This window comes from Anser cygnoides, chromosome 5, assembly GCF_040182565.1.
Source record: "Anser cygnoides isolate HZ-2024a breed goose chromosome 5, Taihu_goose_T2T_genome, whole genome shotgun sequence".
Lineage (NCBI taxonomy): Eukaryota > Metazoa > Chordata > Aves > Anseriformes > Anatidae > Anser > Anser cygnoides.
In genome coordinates this window covers 32775203-32799576 of record NC_089877.1, presented here as the reverse complement: position 1 = coordinate 32799576, position 24374 = coordinate 32775203, and the positions used below count along the sequence as shown (strand labels likewise).

The window sequence follows — 24374 nt, the reverse complement described above, 5'->3', positions numbered from 1 at the left end:
ACTTAAACCAAGCCTTACCTTTCCCTCTTTCAGCTGCATCTTCATCTGGCGCCTGAGCTCAGAAATGACCATCAACATGCGGCAGCGACTATCTGACATGAAACAGAGAGGAAAGCAGGCAGAAAAGTCTCCGCCACACAAGACAGCTGGACTCATGAGGTGAGCAGAGTAGACTGAGAAGAGCTGGCTTTGTAAGGTTTAAAGTGAAAAGTGTGCCACTGGAGTTCAACTGAAGTTCCTGCTGTTTTCGCTGATAGTGTCTTCTAAAAGCTGTCTTACTCTTTTGGTTTTGCCATGATTTCTTTGCCTCTTTGGATATACAAACCTGACTGTGATATTCCAGACAGGCTTACCCGGTGTTGCTTCACTGATTGCAATATGTATGTAATGCCCCTTGTGTCTTATTTTAGTTTAATAATGTGGTCAGAAACTTTTAATAAGCAGTTTACTTAGCAGTACTGAGATCGCTACACAGCATCCCACCAAGGAAGCCTTGTTCCTTCATGAATAAAACTCGGTGGATCTAGGCTGAATGCAATTTAAAGGTGATTTTCTGCAGTGGCAGTACTGACAAACCTGTGAGCTGCATGAGTTTGCCATGTTGATCATAATTCTGAAAAGTTCTTACAGTTGTATCGTTTCTTTGTTAACTATATTCAGGAGGCTTTTGAAGAAAGTCACCTTTAATTATAAATATAAAAATAATTTCCATGAGAAGTTCTTGCCAGCCAAATCATATTATTATTTTTGCTCAGTGAGCAACATAACTAAAAACTACCACGGTCTACAATCTAAATAGATCTAAATTTATCTGGTGACCTTTCTTTAAAAAGTTGTTCTTAAACACAGACGCTGGTTTTATGCAGAACAAGAGGGAGAGGAGATTATGAATTATTAGTGTAATGTCTTTGGTTTCTCTATAGTTAGTAAATAGCTGAGACTCGTTTGACCAAAAGCAACATAGGAAAGACTCCTGACAAAGCTGATGTGGGATCAAAGTGGAGGGGGAAAAAAAAAGGAAGAAAAAAAAAAAGAAAAAAGAAAAACAGAGCTTTTTGATGCTATGTCCCACAGTTTTCCTCCTCAGAATGGCTACAAATTGATTTCTGGATATACAAGTGCCAAAGCTTTGGAGGACTTACCACACTGGTTGTTAGAGTATCACAAGGAGCTTCCCACTCCCTTTGGAAGCGAGTAACATTTGAACAAGTCCGTCTGCATAGTTTCATTTGGGAAGGTCTTGATCTGCTCATTCTTGAAACAACCCTTGCCTAATAAGTGCTTTCAGTAACGATACTAGGAGAACTCATGAAGCCTTTTTCTAGCCAAAATTCTAGAGCTGTCAAGCAATGTGCTTTTTATAGCAGACTCTCCATTATTCCAGCAGCTGCAGCCTTACCCTACTGAGGCTCAGCCTGTGACAGATAATCCCAGTTCTCTTCCGCATTAGGTGATACTTGTTTCCGTCACAGACGCTTGCTGAAGGGCGGTGTTAGTGCCACGCCAACCCCAGCACTTTATTAAACTTGTTTGGTTACCTCCTTGCAAGCCTGGAATCTTCTTGTTTGGTCAGCTTTGAAAGCTTGTTTTCAGTTTTGATCGACCGCTGTGGTCACTGGATTTCAGCAAAGACATAACTCCAGAGCATTTTGGATTGGGACTGAATATGGAAGAAGAACCTATTGGATCAGCATTACCGAGGTGGGAGAGGAGAAACTAATGAACTTTAGTGAGATTGGTTTTCTAGATGCCCTATAGCTGTTCTGGTTGTGTTTCCAAAGTCTGTATGTGTAGGTTGCAGTAGAGATTTGGTTTATACCTTAAGATATAAAATTGTTGTCTCAAAAGGAGTCACAATAGTATTAAGAAAGATCCCTGCCTGGTGATATGTCATTGTTGTACTATTTTTTTTCTAGAATGGTATTACTAGAATTCGGTGTGGGTAGTAATGCATTCTATAGTTCCATAATATGAGAGTGTGACAAAACGAATAACCAAAATACTACCAGGGAAGCAAAACTGAGCTGAGGTGGCAGTGGGGAGCAGGAGATTTCTAATTCAGGACAGTGCTGTCTCTATCCAGCTGCAATTGACAGGGCAGGGATTAGCCCAAGTGAATAACATCTGGAATGTAAACATGTAGAAAGTGCCTTTCTGGGTCACACCAGTGTTCCACAAAGTTCAGTGTTCTGTCTCTGTCTGTGGAAGTGCTGTTTGGTGAGACACTGATCCTTGCTATATGGACCTTTGTGGTGCACTCGCCTTATGCTCAGTTGTTGCATCTGAGATGTTGGGAGGTACATCTATGCCTGTTCCCTTTAGTCTTTGGTCACGGAGCCATTGTCCGCTGAATTGGTATAAATCCTCTTTGAACTCTGTAATATTCTTTGCCTCTGCACCCTCCCATGGTGACAAGTTCCAGGAATTCACTATTCTCTATGGAAAGAAAGACTTTTTTCTCTATTTTAAACCACACTTCTGCTAGTTCATTGAAAGCTCCCTGGTTCTGAATATTGTGAGTTTTGGTGTAGCTCTGCATCCAGATACGTGTCGTCCTCAGGGTTTTGTAATCTTCTGTCACAAACTCTCCCCATCCAACCTTCTTTCCAAACTGAGTCTCAGCCTTTTTAAACCGTCCAAAAACTTCTAGAGATACTAAAGCTTCTCCTTTGAAGGATTTCTCTGACTCGCCTTATGAGACATTGTGTTATTTTGGAACTGATCCGACCTGTATGATCCACCATTCTCCATAGTGCCCTTGATAGCCTTCTAGTTCTGTCTCTGGTTGTGAGAATTGCTAATGTGTGCTTGTCTCTTATCTGCTGAACATGAGGAGCTTTGATTGTTTGGGATAAAGAACTTACTCAGCTGATATTGCTGGTACATTTTGGTTTTGAGACGTTTGTGTTTTCAGCTGAGGAGTCATGTACAGGCCTTTTAATTCAACTTTTGATTTTGATCCAAGTATGTGCTTATTGTTTATAAAAGCTTGTCTCAAATTTTTGGAAGGGAAGTTTTAAATTGATTTTCCTGTGGAATGTTTACAGCGATTAGTCTTGTTTTAGCTGAGCATTTATATTTTTTAATTTTAAAAGTCACTTTTTCTGTGACTTTCATTGAAGCTCTAGTATAAATAGCAGAAGATGGAAATGTTATCTGAATTACATTGGCAAACATACAGTAATTTTAGACAAAGAAGTACTGTGTGCCCTTGGGTATATTTGGAAAGAGGAGCTCCTTATCAAATTTTCAGTGAGGCTTTGGTCCAGTCCAGGAAAGCTGTGCCTTTTCCAGGGCTCATAATGGGGCAGGTTTTTGATGCCAGATCAAAAGTGGTGCCTGAGTCTGTGCTGAGCTGCTGAGGTTTTAACACCGGGGAAGCTCTGAAGTCAGCAGCACTGTGATCTTTCTGTCAGGAAAAACAGGGTAACTTTCATTTTAAAACCCTTAGGCATTTGGCAGAGGATGGAATCGGCTAGTGTACCCTACCACATAGGATGTTAAGGTTTCATAAATAGACTCTCAGAGCTGACAGTTTAAGTAGCACAAGATCAGAGTGGGAATGCTGATACCATATCTGTTGAAATGGATAGTTGACATTCTTGTGTTTTGTTGTGTTGTTTTAAGAAAAGAAAGAAAGGTTAAATTGAGGACATGTAAAAGAATACAGAGTACTCTAACATCAGATGTCTTAATACTAGAGCTCCGTACATACATGTAGCACTTCTGAGTCTACTATATTATGTGTCCTGAAGGCTTTCTTACTGAAGGTCCTTCCCTGCCGTCGACCCTGTACTGGCTGACCTTTCAGAAATTGGGAACTTTGAAGTGCAACTGTCTCTGCCCATCCCCACAGAACAAAACCTAGGCATGGTACTAGAAGGGGATAGTTCCTTAGCAAAGGAAGAAGACAAGAGCACGGACAATTAAAATCCTTGCACTGAGTCGCACATATAATAAGACCTGGACATGTCTGTACATGCTGTTCCGGAATAGCTACTCTGAAACATTCATTCAGGTGTAATGATGCTTTGTTGGGGTTGACTGAACCTGTTCTCAACAGGAATTCAACAAAACCCCAGAAGTCTTCTTCCGTCCATGTCAGAATGCTCTCATGTGGTGCTTATTCGGAAGCAACTCCCATGCTTGAAACCTCAACCTATATTACTCTGACTTTCATCCAAGCACGAACAAGAACTGTGGAAGAGTGTTGAGGACGTGTGGAATGTGTTTAGAAGAAAATCCAGTGTACATAGATGAACGTGGAGAAAGAAGTGAAGTCCAAATTGGAGGATTGACTTGGGCAAGCAGAAGAGTTAAAACACTCAAGACCTTGTGAACATAGGTTTCATTTTCAGAAGTATCTCTGTTTGAAGTCAGTGGGCCTAAGATGCTTCTGAAAACCCCATTCAGTTATCTGCATTTGAGTCACAGGACTGAATTTGAAAAGCATATGAGAGTTGAAAAAGGAGGATGTAGAAGGGGGCTTGAATTTTTGCTGTGTAATATGAGACAACCGCACATTTGTATTGGATACATCTGACTTCATAATTTGCTTGGCACTTCCCATAAGGTAAAAAAGAAGCCCATCCGACTTCCAAAATATGTTTTGCATTCACTTACTCAGCTTCTTTGAGGATGCTGGAAAATACTACTTTTTTTTTTCCCCCTTGCTAATTTTGTCAGTACCTATCTGATGGATAGAGGCCATCTTTCTATTTGTAACATAAAACACGTTGATAGCAATCCTCCCTTCTCCATTTACACCAATAGTAGTACATGCAGGAATTTAGCAGACACGTAACCTTGCCTTGCCACCTCCTCATAGTAAGACATCCAACCAGTTAGATGCTAAGAGGTCTAATCTAACCCTTCTTCCTTGATAATCTCCTCAAACAACCATGGTGGACACAAGCAGAAAGATGCTGAGTTACTGATAAAAGTTAATATTTCCTATGATATATAGAGCCATTATACCTCACAGCATAAATCTTGTCATAGCCTCAATTGTACTGCGGTGCTTGAGCTTCATTGCGATTTCCCTGCTCAGACACAAGACCATGAGAATGACAAGATGGACACACAAGAAGACTATAGAAAAGATGGAAAATGACATACTCAACTGTCAAAAATAGATAAGTGCAGCCAACATGAAACTGTTTCACTGGACAACTGTCCTGTTTCACTGAACAACTCAGCTGACTGTGCTGTTAGTTTTGTTCTTCTTTTTTGCCAAAACATCCTATAGCTCATCTGAAGGGATTGGGTAATTATCGCTCAGCCACTCCTAATAAAATGGAAATGAAAGTTCCGCCACTATGTGGGAAGAGAAAAGATTAAAATACTTTAACTACTTCTTGACATGTTTTAATACTGCCTGCTATCTGTCAGCTGCCGGAGAACTTGGTTCCTCGCCAGGATGATCTGTATTTGGTGGATGAGCTATTTTTATCTCATGAATAATGCTTGGCACTCAACACCCACAACTGGTATCCTATAAGCGTCACTAATGATGAGTTTGGCACTGTAACTCAAGGCCATAGAGTGGGCACTACTCAAATTTTTTTTAGGGGTTCTTCATTTCTTCAATTATTGTCCAAAGTGGGTTAAATCGTTTGGTTCTTTTGTCTGAAGGGGTGAGGGGAGGAAGGGGAAGAAGGAAAAAAAATAGTTTGGTGCTGGTAAGTGTTCTGAGTTGTTACCAGGGAGTTCTGTGCCTGGAGTGCTTCTGAGGTTTCTGTGGGAATGCTTGTTTGATCTACTTTGATCAAAGATCTGCCCAAATTTTGTTTTACATTCCTTGTGCGTTAAAGCTAAAAAGTGCAACATGGCACTCTTATGGTGTGGGGGCTGTTCATGCAGGTTCTTCATGGTGCAATCCTTGATGTGAACCTGTCTGCAAATAATAATTTGCCATATATCCAATTGCTGTCAAACAGGGAATAAATATCTCTGACATTTTTGATGTGTAAAATAGTTCCAGAGAGGAAATGCTTAAGGGTGGGAGAAATACTTTCCTTTCAAATACACTCTACCGTCCTGACTTTTTGGATTGTCTGGGTCTGAAATGGAAGGCCAAGTTTCATTCCACTCGACTTGCTCTGGCTCGTTTACTTTTGTTCTGATTTCTGTCATCATTCTACATGTAAAAGATGGTTTCTGTGGAAGGCTCTACACACCATTGTGCAGGGCTTAACTTGCCCTGTTTCTCAGGGGTGGGTCCATCTAGGGCTGTTTGGGAGAGTTGAGGCAGCCTGCTGAGTGTTCTCTGTGAGGGAGAGAATAAGGTGGAGAATTGCCTGGTGTAGGATTTGAAATGTTGGGCTGTTCTTGAGAACGACTGTAACACTTCTTCCAATTTCTGCCTCCCAGGCACGAGTCCATCTCTGCTCTATCCTCTGTGCCTGCACTTTCATCAGACAGCGACAAGGATGGTGAAGATGAAGGGAATGATGAAGACGAGTTAAGTGGGCTGCAATCTTTCCATATTCAGTCCAACTGCAACACCGAGAGAGACTCAGGTATAAATGGGAGCGGGGCATGGGCAGCAGATACGGAGAAAAATGACATGAATGTGTAGGGGGGAGGAGACAAGATACTTAGGACTTAGTTACAGCAAGGTATGTGCAGATAGAGACCAAAACAGGACCAGATGGATCAGCACTACTGGGCAATGTTGCCCATTCCAACATCTAAACAGAGGTGTATTTCGGTGTTCCGTTGTTAAATTGCGAAGTGTCTTGCTAGTTCCAGCTGGCCAAACAGTTTTTGTATTAATCCCATTAGCTTGGTTCTACAGGTTATTACAAGTCCACAGAATTCAAAAGAGATCTCATGGAGGGTTCTAAGGATGCCTGATAAAACTTACAGTAGAAATTACCATTACCTATTTGAGATATTTTTACTATAGATGTTACAGTGTATTGGAGCAGGCTTTTTTTCCAAGCCTTTGATGGGCTACTGCACTGTGGCAAGTGTTCTGCTGAGTCAGTGAAAAACCTGTATAAAACTGTGTTTTAAAAAAATAAAAAAAATGATACAATGATTTGGCAGTTCATGAGAAACCATGTTGACAGTGGTGTGTGGGTTCAAAATGTGTAGGAAAGCTGCCATGGGGGAAAGATGAGGTAAGAGATCTTTCAAAAAGCTGGACCACTGTCCAAGGATGACAACTAGGTATCTATCTTTTTCCCTTTCCAGATCCAGACCTTACCCTCTCAAGAAGCCTTTCCCATTGGGAAATGAGGAGGGTGAGTTGCTAAATCTTCCAATTGTATTTCTCATCATAGGGAAACTGGAAAAGAAATTCACATGGAGATAGAAAACTTTTCATTTTCACTACTGGGAAAGGTGCAGCCGCAGTGGGAAACTATTGAGAAGCCCATCAGTGAAGAATGATTTGGGGTGGCAAAATAGAGCCTAGTTAAGAGATGTTTTCACTTGGGATCTCTACCTCTGTATTGTTCCATCAGATGTTATGTTTTTGTCCCCTTCATTTCTGACCTGAATATCACGTAGGCTTGAAGCTTATTGTATGCTAGGATCTGAGCAAGGCATTTGAATGTTCAGTCATGCAAGAAGCTGCAACAAAACTATCAATTTACCTTGATGCCTTTATGATTAGGGGAGGAATTTTAAGCTGATGAACAGCTTTTTTGGAGATGATTATAATTTTGTTTTGCTATGGGTCGTATATTTTCTCTCCTGTTTTACAATCAGCAGACCTGATTCCCTAAGACTGTCTTTCAATTTCAGGCCAAGGAGATAGCAGCAATCCAGCGTTCGGAGGCACCAATGAGCAAGATGCCCCGGCAACGTGGGCGCTGGTCCCAGCCAACCAGCAACATAGAGATGACTGTGAAATCCATGCTTGACTTACGTCAGCTGGAGTCCTTCTCTGTTTCCCGATCTCCAAGTCGAGATTCGCTGTCTCAAAACAGCAATGGGGATGATAGAGAAGAACAGGCAGATCTACCTGTGCACATCAACAAAGTAAGGGTGGTACTTCTTTGAGGAGGTGAATGTACTCTGAGTGTATCTGTCCTGCCTCTGTTTATTATTAGCTGTGTTTATTACTGCTTGATAATATTCTTTATATCTTTACCTTCTGAGAAAACTGCTCAGCTAACTCTTGTAGTTAATACTCAAAGCAGAGCCCATGTGGGATTAAGGTTTCTTTCCAAAGATGGGGAAAGGACTTGTATTTTCCCTCAGCTCCTTGGTTAGTAATGGATAAAACAAGCTGAGAAACTGAGCTTGGCATTAAAGGTGTGCCTGATTTCCTGTTACCTCACCTTGATGGAGTACTGTTTCTCCACTCCAGTAGTAACTGAAGTGTGGCTCAAATGAGGCCCTTAGTTGTGGGTTGTGCTAGATTATTGTGAGCTTTAAAACACAGACAGGATCTCTGTACCTATGGGTCACAGCAAGTAATGTGTGCTAATACCCCAGAAGATTAATGCCTGTTTTCTAGTAGCAGTCTGTGCTGAAGGTAGACATGTTTTTCCTTGCTTTATAACTGCATGACTGAAGAGAAAATTGGGCTTATTGTGTGCAAGTAAGCCAATGATTTTCAGCTGTGGCCCACAGACTTCTCTAAACTATGGCTGATCAGCCTGTAAAAATAAACATAACCTGCTGACAGGTGGCTTATATTTTTCATGCGTGAGCAGATAGGTGTGGGGAGTCTAGTACTTCACTAGAGAATTTTAGGGGATTGCAAATGGGAAACAAAATAGGAAACTACAGCAGTCAAGCTTACTAGTTGAGGAGGAGGAGACACAGAAGTGCTGTTTTCTAATCTCAGATTTCTGATGATATTCGTTCTATGTTGTAATGTGTACTTTCTAGATCTGCACAGCAGCTGCTGACCTGAAGGAAAAACATTGGTAATATCTAATTTTATGTGTTTTTTTTTTTTTAACCAGGTTGGAAGCTCAATAGCTCCCCAAGACAACCGGTCTTGTGTGCGGCCCCAGGTGATTCGGCTCGTGTCTTGTGAAGAGGGGATTTTCTCTCAGGAACTGGAACCATCTGAAAGTGAGGAGTGTGTAATCTACCCTGAGCAAGACGAAATCCATCCCACAGACCCTAACAGGTCAAAAATAAAAATAAGCTCTCTGCTATGCATGGCTTAGGTATTTCTGGTTTAGTTTGCTTGCAGCTTGTGTGGTAACTTAGATGAGTCGACTTACTGCTTGATTGATGCCAGGCATATTTAGTTGAGGGTTTTATGCCAGCCTGATGCTAAAGGAAGGTGAAACTAAAAGGGCACCATTAAAATAATCTTTCCTCTGAGGAAACTGCACATTAACAGCCTCCTACAGTATTTTATTGAATAAACGATTCGGGAGCAGCCTTTTGCTTTCTCCCTCCTCTGGGTTGAAATAAACAAGGGAAAATTTGGAAGCTGGAAAAGCACCCAACAGTGACATATACGTGGCAGTGAAATGTCTGCCCAGGACAAAAGACAGGATGTTATTATTTGGGACAATTCCAAACCTAATTGGGCAAGAATTTAACTTAAATGTAGTATGTGATGTTGCTGTTGTGAGAAATATAATGAGTTGCATGAGTTAGAATTTACAAGGACACTGTAGACAGTGGAGACCTTTCTCCTTCCTCTGCTATTTCTTCTGTTTTAGTTTTACCTTACTGAATTTTCTGTTTTTTTCTATGCTCCATTTTTTCCTTCCTCGATTATATTTTTCCCTTTGCTTCTTAACCTGATGCTAATAACTGTTTAATTTCCTCTGTCTCCTCCTTCTCTGTTAAAAAGAGTGGGTTGATAGCTTTAGACAGGCTTCTATAAAACAGTGCATACCAAGATTTTGCAGTTGAAACTGCAAGCTTTTTCCCAGTTTCTCTTTATTTACATTTTTATCTGTATTATGGTAACATTATAGACAGCCCCATGCGCTGTTCCAACATGTAAGAAAGGGAGGCATTCTGGTGATGTTGGATACAGACTGGAAATATCTCAAAGTTTGCTCGTTTTTGCAAGCTGTACTTGCCATGCAGTTCCATTGAGTGAATTCTGCATCCTCAGGCATCAGGCAAAAAGAACAGTGTTTGTGTCTTGACAAAATAAAACGTGAGAATTCACAAAAGAAATCAGGAACCCTGTCCTGCAACACTATATTTTTTATGATATTCATCAGTGAATTAGTCTTGCTCAAATCTGGGATCTTCTCTGTTTTGCAACAGTGAAATGGCTCAAAGAAGCAGGTTGTGAACATAGAAAAAATACTGCATTTGGGCTCAAATCTGTGGCAAATAGGAGTTTGTGTCATACGGGTATAGGCCTGATTTTAGTCCTTTTTTAATTGAGTAGACCACTTCGTTTGTTCTTCAGCTGTGCTGGAAATCAAGCCAGGGCAGTGCAGTGCTGGTGCCTTGTAGTCATGGGAAACTAACAACACCCAGGAAGTCAGACAGTCCCCTTGAGACTTCACTGTCCAAGCTTAATGAAATGCAAAAAATGTACTGTATAATGATAAAATAAATCAACTTGTTTTTCTCTTTAAAGTCTTACTTTTGTAATCAAAGCTGTTATTAACACAGGTAAGGCCTTATTAGACTATGCTCCTTTACATGTAAAACAAATTTCTTCTAGCACTGTATCTTCCTGTCTCTCTTGTAGTGAGTTCCAGGTAAAAGCATTGCCCCATGGGAAGCTAAATAGAAATTATCACAGCAATGGATGCCCAGACAAACACAGTCCTGATAGTGCCTGCTCTGTAGATTACAGCAGCAGTCGTCTGTCCAGCCCAGACCATCCAAATGAAGGTAAGATGCAAAGATGATATAATTTATATCTGATGCGGATCACTGCAGGAACTTGATGGGGCTATGCTGTCCATGTTCATTGTTTGTGCTCCCGATCTGTAGTAGCTGATCCTCTTCATGAGCTACTAGCTAGTCTTGCTAGCATTGCTGTAAAGATTCAGGATCATCTGAGCAGGCACTTCAGTGAAGCCACTGTAGAAGCAGGAATTGGTTGAATTGTACTTTCCTTGCAAACCTTTTACTTTGTTCTGCCCTCCTAGCTAGGGAGGCAGATTTTATATTGATTTAATATTGGTTATCCCATAGTCTGTGCTGTTGGGGGATAATTAGATAATTACACTTAATGCTGACTGACTTGAGCTGTAACATTTTAGGTTTAAGTTGTTTAAATAAGCATGTTTGGTGAATATCTTTTTTAATGTGACTGAGGTTACTGTGATCATGCTATTACAGTTTTTGTTTTTACCTTTTTCCAGATTCTGAAAGCACTGAGCCCCTAAGTGTAGATGGCATCTCAGACCTGGAGGGAGAGGAAGGAGAGGAGGATGTGGGTACCAGCATTCCAGAGGGAGAAATTCCTCAGATACCTGATCAGGAAAAGTTCCTTAAGCAGCATTTTGGGACACTGGGCAGCACTGATGGAAAAGGTACAGCTCTCCACTTACTGGGGGAACTTTCTCTGAGAGGACTTTCTGCTGGGTATAAATGTATAAAGAGGAGGAAATAGGGAATTAGTGTAGAGATGCTTGAAGATTAGAAACATCTGATAAGTCTGTTGGTTTGTGTGTAAGTTTGCGTGGATCAGATTTGAGTCTGTGTTGGTTTGGGTTAGGTATTGTCCCTGCAATCCTGAAAAGCCTTTCTCTTGTTCTAGCACCAGTTTTTCCTGTTGTATTTGAATGTATTGACTCTGTGTGTGTGTCCCCATAGGTGACATGTAGTGGCCTCTAGTGGTATGTTAAGGCAAAACAAATGCCACAAAAGAAAAGGCTGAAATGCTGGGTGGAGGGAGAGAATAAGAAGAGACATCAGAGTGGCAAAGGAGCTGGCTAGTCTTTATCGACCAACTCCAGAACAAAGCGTATCTTGCTAGAATTGATAATGGTTGCACATAGCAATATCTTTTTTTGTTTTCCTCCTTTGATTGGTTTGCTTTCTGCTTGATGCCAATGCCTCACAGTCTTACAGGCAGGATAGGACACAAAGGGAAGAGAAAAAGGAAGAGGCATACCCTTAGGGAGATTAGCAATGTAAGGCAGAGTAATCTAAGAAGAACAGATAAGGCAATGAAATTACTTAATTCTTTGTTGTTTTAGCTCAAAATTTCCCCTTGGATATGGGGAGGACACATTCAATAGTCTCTGTGAAGAGAAAATGCATGTCAGAATGTTTGTTTGTTCTGTAACTAAATTGCTCCTTTTTTCTCTCCCCTTTAACCAAAATTTTTAGGTGGTTCATGTAGGAGTCTGGAAAGAACTGAAAACCTCAGCATTTCCTCTCGCTTTCTTTCCCAGTCCCCGGCTCTCAGGTATGGCTCTGCTTGTTTTGAGTGCGTCTGTCTGTCTGTTTTTACTAGTGTGAGGTCTTGTGCTAGGCCCTGGGCCAAAATAGCAAGCAGGCTTCTGCACCCAGCAGGTTGGTTGCAGACCCTTGTGGTTTGGACAGGCCATCCTGTGACACTCGAGCTGATCCATTTCTTCCTAAAGCAACACTGTTGTTTTGTTATTTTTCCTCTTTTGAAGGTGTGATTAACTGTTTTGTGATTAATACCTTGATTGATTAAGCTGAAGGAATCACTGTTGTTTAATTTACTCTTCACCATTTATATTCTGTTTATTCTTTTGCATTTCATTCAGCTTGGACAATGAAAATAGGCTTGTCAACTTTTCCTTTGTTTTATAGTCCTTTCTTACCGAGCCGCATTTCTCAGTCCCATGCCTTTACAGGGTGCTCTGGTGTCTCATACAAAGCTCCATGGGAATATTATTATATTACTCTTCCAAAAAATCCTCAGTCCCAAAGCACCTCAAAAAGCCTCTCCAAGCTGTTTCCCATGGTGTTAAAAAAAAAAAAAAAAAAAAGAGAGAGAGAAGAAGAAAAGGGTGGTGGCAGTGTAAATATTTTAGTTGATTTGGGTACATAAATATTTAAAACAAGTTCTCCTTTATTATTCCAAAATGACAACCTGAAATCCTGTCTCAAATTAATTTAATTTCATTGTATAGAATAGAGCGGATTTAGGTACATCTGTGGTTCACCAGCTATGTCTAGATTCTGTGTTAAGAAAATTTTTTGTGATTGCTGTATTCACATGCAGTTGTTGCTGCTCTCAGGAGTGCCTCTTATAAGCTCTATCTAGCATTGGGACCTCATGTTTGGGAAGAAAGCCAGTGGTTAGTTATTGTGTAAGCTTCTGGAGACTTGCAATGGTGAGTGAAGGAAGTTGCTAGCAACTCTAGAGGTGTAATAAGAGAAATAGTTTTAGGTTATGAAAACTTGTGGACTTTTAATCTGTTTGACCGTCAAACAAATCAGATTGAAAGTTGCCTCCTTTCTGAGGTAAGCCCACTATGCTTGTCTGAAGTGAAGAGGAGGAGGCAATAAAGCTTTTCTCTTGAAGATACTGACCAGCTTTCATAGTAATTATACTTTGATAAGGTTGTGAAAGTGTAATTTCTCTTGGGGTATCTTAGAATGTATAAGATTTTGTTAGTAAGGTGAATTGAGAGAAGAGACATGACCTGACCTTACCCAGTCTTCCCTCTGCCTGGAACTTTTCCTGTTCTTTTGCCTTCACCTTTTGCAAAGTCCCTTCTTGAAGCAGTGACCCGGTGCTATTTGTGATTGGGTAGTTTAAGGTGAAATGCATGAAGACCAATGCCTCCAGGGATAAGTAGAACAAACTGGTAACAGCCTAGGGTGATTTTGACTTGAAAAATCCATATAGGGAAGGAAAGGGCTCTTTATCACACAGAAACTGGCTAAATGCACGTGCTTGTTTGTCCAGGGCAATATACTTACTTGTTTTAATTAGGATTTCTTTATTGCATTCTCTAGACGCTTGTCACTCTCTTCATCGAATCTGATATTGGATTCAAAGCCCATTGCACCTCCAACCCAGACCAATGGATTTACTCCAGACCTGTTGAAAAATGGCGGCAGTCATCCTGGTGATGCTTTGGAGAACAGCCATCTCCTGGAGAGTATAAATACACACCGGGCTGTTTATGTCCAGAAAAAACGCAAATCAGCTTCGGAGGCCGGCAGAGCTGGTATGGCTCCTGGACGGGTTATTGCATCCTTTCCAGAAGGCCCTGTGAATGCAGTGATGAGAAAGGCACAGTCAGTTCACGACCTTGTTCATGAGGGTAAGGACACCGACTGAGTGGTAGTATAAACTCAGAAATGAAATGGGGAGATTTGAGTTTGAGTAGAGGTTTGAATTAAGCTAATGTCTTTCTGTGTTCTGAGCTGTGGGCTTTACATCTCTTTTAATTCTTAGCCCATCAAGGGAAAATATTTTCAATTTGTAATACAGATGCTGGTCTCCTAATTATCAGTTTCTGATATTTGTCTGGCACCTGTGGGAGGAAAAATGCCAAAGGTGAAAAGGACTGCAAAGAAATCCTCTCGTGCCATGGGTAGGTGTTCCAGGTCAAGAGTGAAGCTCCCCCAGAGTGGGGAGGGAGAAAGAGGGAAGGAGAGTGCAATAAGAGGGAGCTTACTGTATCTGTGCACTCTGCGTGAAAGAACTCCAGTTTCATGAGCCATCAATAAGCACTCTGTTTGTTTAAAAAAAAAAAACACCTTATCACTGCAACACCATGTATATATGAGTGGATTAGAGGACTGACAGTTTGTGCCTGTTTCCTCCGGCCTTTCAGTTAATGATCAGAGTGGTCTGAGGTCTTCCGTCTGTATGCTTTAAGAACAGGTCTCTCATCAGGTAAGCTGCAGTGTGTTAGCAGTATGAGGGATGGGGGAAAAAAGAAAGCTGTTGAGGCTTGGTAACATTAACCTGAAGTAGTGGTTTTGAACACCTCTTCCCTGGGCTGAGCCGAGTCACATAAGCTGAAGCAACCCTGTTACTTTCCACTTTTGGAATTCACTGCAGGCCCTTTTCTATTTTTGGTATGTTTGTCTGTTTAATTTTCACAGATAAGGGTCCTGGAGTGATACCTTCTGCCAAGCAGCGTCCTCAGACTCTGATGGTGGTTGAGAAGGATACCAGACCTAACAATTGCAGGGTGTTATCAGCCAGTCTCTTGAAGATGGATGGATCTGGTGCTCTGCTGGCCAAAGATGTCCGGACTGCAAAACCAAAGTCCTACATGAACCCCACAACCAGCTTTCGGGCTAAGATGTCAAGGAGCATATCTGTAGGGGAAAATCTGTACCTTGGTTACTCCACTGAAATGCCGACTGATGGGAGGACAAGTCCTCCGGTGCCAGAGAAGACACAGCTCAGTCCCACAACAGATGCTGAGAAGATTAAGTTACCAGTGAAAGAAAACGTTCCAGTGAAGCCAGCGCTTCAGCCAGTTGTAAACTGCTCATCTCCCAAGTCCTTCCACAGCAAGTTGGCATCATCAAACCGAGCACACCTGATTCTTGACATTCCTAAGCCATTGCCTGATAGACCCACACTGGCCTCCTTCTCACCCACTACCAAAACCAAAACCCTGCTTGAGCCACAGTCTCCGCAGTCACCTGCTGGGGCCTGTAAAAAGAAACCCTCTTTTCCTGAGGTCCGAACCTCCAAAAGGGAGAATCAAACCTCTGGGTCTCCGGTTCCTGGTAGAGAGAACTCAGCAGGACTTGTTAAGGAGAGCCCAGTGGAGAGTCCAGTCTCAAGGACAGGTTGCCAAGATGAGCCAGAGGTCACAAACCTAAAACTGAGGGAGTTTTCAGAGGTCCGGCACCTAAAGTCTCCTGAAAGCACGCTGCCCAGGTGCAGGGAGAGGATCACCGGCATCGCCTGTGTGCTAGACAACCAACCCGGACTTTGCCCACTAGACCCCATCAGGCCGAGGTCTCCTACATCTGTAACTGCCTCGGCACAGGTCTCAGGTGTGCATGGATACCCATCTCTTATCTTCCCCCTTCTGTCTCCTGTCTTTGTGAACCGCTTCACGATCCCATCACATTTCTTTACGTCCAGCTTCTGGCCTGTCTCGTCCTGTCTGCACCTGTCTCGTTCCATAAGCCATCCCCTCAATGGTGAGACACTTCTTCAGCCTGACATCTTTTTCTGAGTCTTTAATTTCCATTTTCTATGGGTCTTATGTCTCAAGTTAGATTTTAGCTGAATCTAAGGTGCGAGGAGGTAGACCTCCTTGAACAATTGCACCTGGTGGTTCTAACCTTTTTTGGTCAGTCTTGAAAACTGACATGTTGTGAATCTCCCTTAGTGCATGTAAGTTACATCACCTTTGCCTCTCCAACCAGCAGGTGAAGGTGCAGGCCAGTATGTATTAGCTGGACCTAGTGAGATAATTAGTGACAGTGAAGTTATGCCAGGCAGCTTGGTCCTCACTTTGTTAACATGTGCAAATGTGCAGGGTTCAGAGTGGTTTACATGCAGTTTTGTTATGTGAGATAAGGCTTGGCCAAGGCAAGTTCCTTGCTGTAACCACCTGTGAGAGTGAGAAAATCTGTGCTGCTATCACGTTGAGGACGTCTGCAAGCTAGGCACGCAGTGCACATGCAGGCCTAGGCCTTTGGGTATGAGCATCAAGAACAAGGATTTAGTTTTTGAATTATCTCTAATTTGGAGAAAAAGGTACTAGCTGGGGAACTATTTTACCTGCTGAAAGAGCTCTTGGATCTGTTACAGGCTCTGGTTTAAGGTACATCAATCATATGAAGGCTAGTAGGTAACTTCAAACTGAAGCAAAAAACCTGTCCTCCAAGGCTGTGGTCTCCAGAGGTTTTTTCTTTTGTGTCACAACCTGAAAGGAAATATGACTTCTCAAATTACTCAGCTGAGTTGTGCAGTATGAAGCTGTATGTTAACCACTGCTCTGATATATTATACATTCAGGGGACGAGGCAGTGCACAGTTTTGTAATCCCTTTTGCTATGTTGTTATTATTCGTGTCTGAGAAGGAATACCTCTATTATCCTTTGATCAATTACTTTCTGTGGTGTCAGGCTGTCCCACCATTCATTGCAATGGTGAAGTACAATATTTCTGCACCTAAGCATTGCAGAGAGACGTTCTGGGTTTGCTGCACTTTTTCTTTCTGTATTTCTAGAGGGATCAAATGCCTAAGATTGAAGCACTGGTATGCAATACAGGAAATGTTTTTGTTTGTTTGTTTGTTTTTTGTTTTTTTTTTTGTCTGAGGGACCTACTGTTCTTACACCATAGGATAATTGCTCTTTTGAACAGTGAGTGTGTCTGAAACTTCCAAACCCTAACCCCTGCAGAGGTGAGGTTTCCTTCAACAGGGGTGCGGCCTGGAGCTGTGGAATCATTTCTACAGCCAGGCAATAACAGTTCACTTGTTTGTACTTTTTATGCTGAGTTTTCTCTTCTAGACTTGGGAATCAAGTGAGACATCGCATGATTTTTGGTCAGTTAATAGGAACCTCTGTTTGCAGAGTTAGCATAGATAGTGCAGAGAAACAGCAAATATATATATATATATATATATTTTTTTTTTAAGCAGCTCCCCGTACACAGCATTCCCTGACAGGATATTTCAGCATCATTATTTAGTGAGTTAGTATGGTTTAGCACAGTTGATCTACAAAATTTTTTTCCCCTCAGTGGATAGTTATCAGCCTTCACCTTCTTGGAGACCACTTTTCCCAAATTTGTAGTGGTAAATGCTGGAAAAGCTGTTTAGATCGGAGCTGGCTATTGCTGTGGACAATTTACTGTGTCTTCTGTGGATCATAATGTGGCTGTTTAGACTAGAACTGCAGGGCTGACAGTCAGAGACCTGTTCTGCTTCTGACTTGCTCTGTGACTTTTGGATTCCACTTAATTTTTCTGTCCTTCTTTTTTCCTGCTTGTATAACATCTACTGTTAAGGAGACTTAGTTGTTTTTATTGAAGCATTTTGAAATCTACAGTTAAAATGCTGAAGATGTGCTGGATACTGTTGCTGTGTTTAATATTCCCTGCTGCTTTCTGAAGAGCTGTGCTCTCCACACCCAAGAGGCAGAAAACGTCTTTTACTCAAGCACTGATATTACATTTGTGACCTTTCTCCTGACTGGCATCTCATAGAACTGGAGACCAGCATAAAAGAAAGAGTAGAGGAGAAATCCAGGAACAATAATGAGAAGAAAGAAGTGGGTTAAAAAAAAGGGGGGGGGATGGGGGAAGGGGGCAAGAATCTTGGACTGAACAGAAACCCACTGTGCTCTACCAGGTTGGGTGATTCAGGAATGAAGAATGCAGATGGAAGGGTTTGCTCATGTCCTTTTTTGTTTTTCAAGTGTTTTTACGTATACATAAAAGGATGTTCTTCTAGCAGTGCTTATTTATACATCTTCTAGATGTATTCATAAAATTAGCTAAGGTTCCCTCAGCCTGTTCAAAGATGACCTTCATGAAGTGCAGAAATAACTGTGCTAGTGTGACAAAGTTCAGTTTTTAGGGTAACTAAAGGAAGTCATATGCCCTTTGTAAATTGAAGATAACTGCAGTTTGTGTGTGTCTGTCAATGTCTTTGTTCATGATTTATGTCTAACTCACGGAAGTGTTTATTTTCTGAAAGCATTGCAGGCCTTTGGCTCTGATGCTTTGGAATTAGTGTCCAGTGAGCACTGGAAGGAAGCTGTGTTGCTTGCTTTTATTTTCAGGTTTTGAAATATGGTGTACCAGTATCCTGGGTTGTTCAGCAATGTGATACTGTTATGACTGGGTTTGTTAGTCAGCACTCCTCTGGACCTTAGTCCTCACTAGAGAACACTGTTATTATTCAGTATAATCCTTCATCCTCACAGTTCTTCATTGTATGCTGTGCAAAACGATACGTGAAGAAGAGTGTGTAAGTTTCTGACTAGGTGGAGGCCAAATTAGAGGCACCTCAGATCAGTCCATATTGCCACTGGAAGACTTCTTTCAAACCTGAATTTAACTATAAATGAGAATAACATGGGTGATTTTTGACTACCCTTGACTGTAACAACATTGTATGATCCGACAGAAACCTTTATTGACTTTGGAGAGGCTAAACATTAGAAAAACAGGAATGTTTGAAACAAGAAGCATCTCTAGCTAATATGAAGGAAAGTTCACATAGAACTTTATCCAATAAGCCTCTCTAGCTAATATGAACTAATATAGAACTTTATCCAAGGATTGACTCAAACCATCCCTAAAAATTGAACGAGAAGTGTATGCACGTGATCTTTTGAATGTGTGTTAAGAAACGTTTTCTTACCCAGCTGTGAGATCTCAGATATTGGAGTGTCTGTGCCTTAGTGTGGGCTTTTATTTTTTCCTCCCCTTCAGAATCGTGCATCAGCGTAGAGCAGTGTGAGCATGTGGTATCAGAGCTCCAGGACAGCATGCGCAAAGCCATTCATCTTTACCGCATGGTGAGTGACCTCAGACACAGTCTCTGTTTTAGCAGGTTGGCTTTACAGTCCGCAAGCACTGAATGTGTGTGCTTGCATGCTCGAAGTATTCTCTTGACTGCGTGTTCAGTGGCAGAAGCTGCCTGGTATACTTCTCTGCACCAAAGCTTGAGCTGGGAGACAGGAACTCCTGATTTTCAACCGCTGCATTTTTCCAATGGCTTGCTATGGTATTCTGAGCAAATCAATTAACTTTACAGATTGTTCTTCCTATTTGTAAGCTGAAGATAACAGTACGCTCCTTTTCCAAGGGGTATTAGGGAATTAGTTAATATTTATACTATGCTTCAGAGATATAGAATATTGTATGAACTTTAAGTTTTATTATTGCCTTCTGTTCTCTGTCTTTGATGCCTGGGAAAAGTACTAGCAAATTATCGTGGGAATCCAGCTGTGAGAAGTAACACGCATCCACTTGCCTGTCCCCCTTACTGCCAGAACATCATTACATGCAGAGTATTACAACAGATCTTGTTTTCTTTGCTTTGCACTGATCTGTCAAATTGTACTAAGTGTGAGATTTCCACAGTGAGCTTCTGCCACGTGTTTCTCTGCAGCTACAGTCTTAGTGCTTGCATTAGCTCTGTGACCTCTGCATTCCTCTGACCAGCTGCATCTGGCAGACAGAAAGAAGAAGAGACTGTGGCCCTGTGTAGCAACTGGGAAACAGTAGCTGTTAAGGCTCAGTATAAAGGGGTCGCTACCCAAAAATGTACTTTCTGCCTCTATCCTATTGGAGTAATGCCTCTGTTTCTTGTATGACTGGCTGTATTGGATGCATACATATATGACTAAATTGGCAGTCTCAAATGTTGAAGAAAAGGACACTTAAATGGTCTGTAAATCTTCTGCATGGCTTCACTTTCCTAAAGGGCTGAAACTGCGTACTTTGTGCTCTATCCAAAACCCAATGCATTCTTTTTTCTTTTCTTTTGCCTCTTTATTTTCAGGTGTTAAATGATACGGAGTCTTCTACTGACAAAGATAAAATAGCAGGCCTCCTGACAGAAGCATTCTCCTTAATGAAGAAAGAATTGGATTCCCTGAAGGATGAGGAAGAGCTTCCAAAGGTTACGGAGGTACTGGCACAGTCTCAAGATACCACTAGGCCACTAAATGATGGATCTGGTGCCAATCTACCAAGTCCCAAGAGTCTGGGAGATGAGCAGACACTAGCTTTGCTGGAACAGTACTCAGAGCTATTGCTACAAGCTGTGGAACGACGCATGGACAAAAAACTTTAAAAGCAGTGTCTTTCAGGTGCTTGTGAATACACAGAAATAATCCCAAGAGAAGGACCACAGAGAGATCTTCAGATTGATGCGATCATCGTGCTGGTCTAGAGCTGGTGGGGTGACCTTTAGAAATTGATTTCCTCAGGCCACTACAACTGACTTGCTCTAATTCTTAGCAATGTGCTGGCCACAATTTTAATATTTTTTTCCCAATTGTCTTCAAATTCCTGTCTCTAGACAAAGTTTTGAAAGAGGAGTTTGGAGAAATTGCCTGGAAATTTCTCCATAGCCAGGAGATCAGGATGTTTGGCACCTAAAGAAACAAAGAAAATCCCGTTTATCCAAGCAAATCTGAACTGCTGACTAAATACAAAGGAGTTCCAGTGAAGCCAATCCCTTCTTCTCCAAGGCTTCAGGAGAATCAAGAAGCAGACTTTTTATGGGTTTATTTATTAATTTATTATTTTCTGACTGTTACTCTATGTCACATTTGTGACTATTATCTTTATTCTTTAACAAAAAATGTCAATCCCTTGCCATATCCCCGCGAGACACAATCTCTGTATTATAAATCCCCAACAGGGAGACAGGCTGGAGTGTCTGTGCAATTAATGAACTGTTTCTGCTTAGATCTTGTCTTGCTGTTCTTTCTTTTCCTGCCATAGTTTGTTACCTAGAGTAATCTTATTGTTGTCTTGACTACTCTGTCTGCTTTTCTCTTGTTTCACAAGACAGTCCCCATACTGTATTTTTATCTGCGTTCACCTCCAGGGGTAAGACTTTGCAACCCTTGGACCAAGCTTTGGAGTTTGCTTAATGAAATCAGTAGTGATATTTTTAGTCTGGAATTTGGCATTATGTTGATATTCATGTACTGCAGCCTTTTTTTTTTCCTGACGACGTTTTAAAAAGATTTAAATACAAATATGAAAGTTCATTTCAGCCAGCTTTCATGATTAGGAATTGGATATCAACTTTGATGTTATCATGACTGGGAAATTTGGGGTTATGATTTATTTGCTGAGAAGTGACGTTGAAAAGCTGGTTTCCATCTCATACAGCGTAACTGTGGATTTGAGAGATCTTCAGTGCAACTGCTCATCCATATCATTTGTTGATTTCACTGTCTTGATGGAAAAATGTTTTCTTGCTTGTCAGGAAAACAACACTTACATCCCGAGAAAACTGGGATTCTCTTTCCTTTTGTAAATCTATTTCACCTACCTGCAGAAAATGGTTTCCCTAGAACTTTGAACTAAGATATTTTGGAATGTGTTTTCTACCATTCCCCTACCCCCTCCCCCAGACTCTTTTCATTAATCTCTTGACTGAAACAGAAAATCTTCTTTGCATTTGTGTGTGCAATTCTCTTCTCACCCTGTGGAGCTTCTCTAAACCTATGCTGACCTGTGTTTGTTATGGCTTAAAAATGTCCAGTGATACTTTACTAGTCAATGATAAGCTAAGAAAAAAAAACAAAACATTAAAACCAATAAAAACTCTTCAGCACCTTCCCCCTTATTCCCAATCCTTTTCACAACAGAGGCAGATGCACAAAATGCTTTATTTCCTCCATCTTCAGACTTGTATTTATTTTAAGGCAGAGTAGTGTAACCCCATTTTATAAAACTAATGCAAGAAGAAGCTTCCAGGTGGGTGAGAGAATGCCAGCATCTGGAAGTCACTAAAGGTAGCCAGTCACTTTGTTCCCATAGGTTAAAGGCCTGAAGCAATCTTCTTTTGTTTTACTGTCCTGGTTGGCATCTCTTGGAAATCCTGTGGCTCTCTGAAATGCACTCTGTTGTCTTGCTTTGTTTTATGTCCTTTCTGTGACTGGGGATCTGCATTGCAGCCTTTTTCTACTGGGACAGCCAGACTGGTGACCTATTTCTTCAATATACTCTAGGGATGAATTATCTGCAGTTCTTGCTCTCCCCCTAACAGGTTTCTGGCTGATCACCACTGCTGAATGCTTCAGGACATGGCAGCATGGCAAGCACTTTCAGGGCTTTCCAGCTTTTTCTGCCTGTAACATAGATCTGCTTCATCAAATGTTTCAGGTGTCCTTGCTAACCTTTCCTTCCATGGGCTTGTACTGAAACTTTAAAAGTGTTGTCTTCTAGTCCTATCTCAGCATTGCGCTCTTCTGAATCAGTTGTGCAAGAGAGGTTTGTAAAGACAAGTTGAAAAGTAGAGGAAATTTCTGGCAGTTTCCTTGAGTGAAAAGTTGTGCTGGAGATGCTGTGAGTGGAATGTCTGGTGGCAGTTGTGGATCTGTGACAGAGTTAGTGTGGGCCAAGCTTGCTTTTAAGATGATTAGTTCCTCCACTTTCAGACTGTGAACATGTATGTCCTGGTATACAAGAAATTTCTTGCTGTACTGGGGCCACAAGACACTCAGGTAAAATAGCAGTCCCTTCAACCCAGGTATCTTTTGGTACTGAAGATAATGGTTTAAGGGTCCTTTATATTACTTCCTTGTGCAATTTTATTCCATTTTATTATTTCTACTATGAGGTAGTGACAAAAAGGGTCAGAGAGAGCCAGAATGAAATTGACATCGAGGCACAGAGCAACAACCAGTGAAGCTGGCATAGAGATACAAAACAAAGCTCCTTGGAAATGAGACGTGGAGCAAATTTGATTTTTAAGCTGATCAAAGTGGGTTTTGTTTCCTGGAGTGGATTTTGCTTGGGGGTCATGGCTGCATGCAGGAAACCAGAGGTAAATTATTCAGAATGATGATAAAAGAGTTGGGCAAGTAGATCAGCTGGAGGATGATTGTATAGTTTAAATTAGAATAGCATGTGTAGGACATTCAGGAAAACAAAGTAGAGGTAGAGAGTCTTGGCCTGAGGAACATCATTTGGCCAATAACCATGAGACATAGTACAGAAAGGCTTCAGGAAAGTAGATTTAGGACTGAGGTGGCGATCAGTAACTGAAGAATGAATTGAAAGATGTTTTTTTAAAGATGTCCTATTGGGCCTCTTGTTTCTTTGCTTGCTGTCCTCTAAGCAACTGCATATTAAAAGGCAAAATTGTCAGCTGCTTGCCCAAGGTTTGGTAGTTAAGAACTGAGTGGTGGAAGTCCTGTAAAGGAGATGTTAGTGCCACAAGTTTGTTGCTTAGAGGTGTGATGAGATAGTGCTGCTGTTTGAGACTGATGCAACTGACTCTTCCCTGGTAACTTCCTATTGCTGGCAGTAGGAAATATCCCTAAAAATTCTAGTTTACAGCAAAAAGAGAGCATAAATGTGTTACATTTTGTTGCACCTTGTGAGTATGGTTCACTACAGGCTGTCCATTAGGCCAAGTAGAGAAAAACTGAATGGTAGTTGCCTGGGAAGTGAAAAGGCTTGTGGGAGGAGGTAATAAACTTGAGTCTATCCCTCTTACTGATTTGGGATCCCTCTTACTGGTTTGTGTGGGTGTTAGCACAGGTACAACCAGACACCTGTATTAAACCAAGTTATTTGTTTAACATAGTCTGTAAAAAAAAGAAAAAATTTAGATCTACCTGTTCTCCTTACATACGTTTTATCCCTTATACCCAACATTCCTGGTCAAAATGAGAACAGTGCTGTGTTCCCCCCGGCCCCATCTTCATAGTAAATAGTGTCACTTTGCCTGCGAGACCCCTTGCTTCGTTCTTAGGCCCTCTGAAGTGGTGCAGGAGGAAGCGCAGCAAACTCGGTGTCACTCCTGCCGTGGGTCGCTGAGGCCTTCCTTTCCCTCAGTAGCACCCAGACG

The 24374-nt window shown here is 41.4% G+C and overlaps 1 protein-coding gene across 8 annotated transcripts in view; it reads left to right on the top strand.

The window, feature by feature from the left end:
* The window catches only part of MAPKBP1 (mitogen-activated protein kinase binding protein 1), a 93744-nt gene extending 71643 nt beyond the window's left edge, over positions 1-22101 (top strand). For 3 of the 8 annotated variants that reach the window (XM_066997777.1, XM_066997775.1, XM_066997776.1), the window contains exons 21-32: positions 34-159; positions 6373-6521; positions 7201-7250; positions 7756-7992; positions 8928-9097; positions 10643-10788; positions 11265-11435; positions 12238-12316; positions 13846-14156; positions 14947-16008; positions 19262-19347; positions 20337-22101. In XM_066997777.1, the coding sequence (XP_066853878.1) occupies positions 34-159; positions 6373-6521; positions 7201-7250; positions 7756-7992; positions 8928-9097; positions 10643-10788; positions 11265-11435; positions 12238-12316; positions 13846-14156; positions 14947-16008; positions 19262-19347; positions 20337-20630 (2881 nt within the window). In that variant the 3' untranslated portion in view covers positions 20631-22101. The remainder of the gene's footprint in view (positions 1-33; positions 160-6372; positions 6522-7200; positions 7251-7755; positions 7993-8927; positions 9098-10642; positions 10789-11264; positions 11436-12237; positions 12317-13845; positions 14157-14946; positions 16009-19261; positions 19348-20336) is intronic. The other 5 variants (XM_066997778.1, XM_066997780.1, XM_066997779.1 and 2 more) reach the window with 3 other exon arrangements.
* Positions 22102-24374: the final 2273 nt, after the last annotated feature.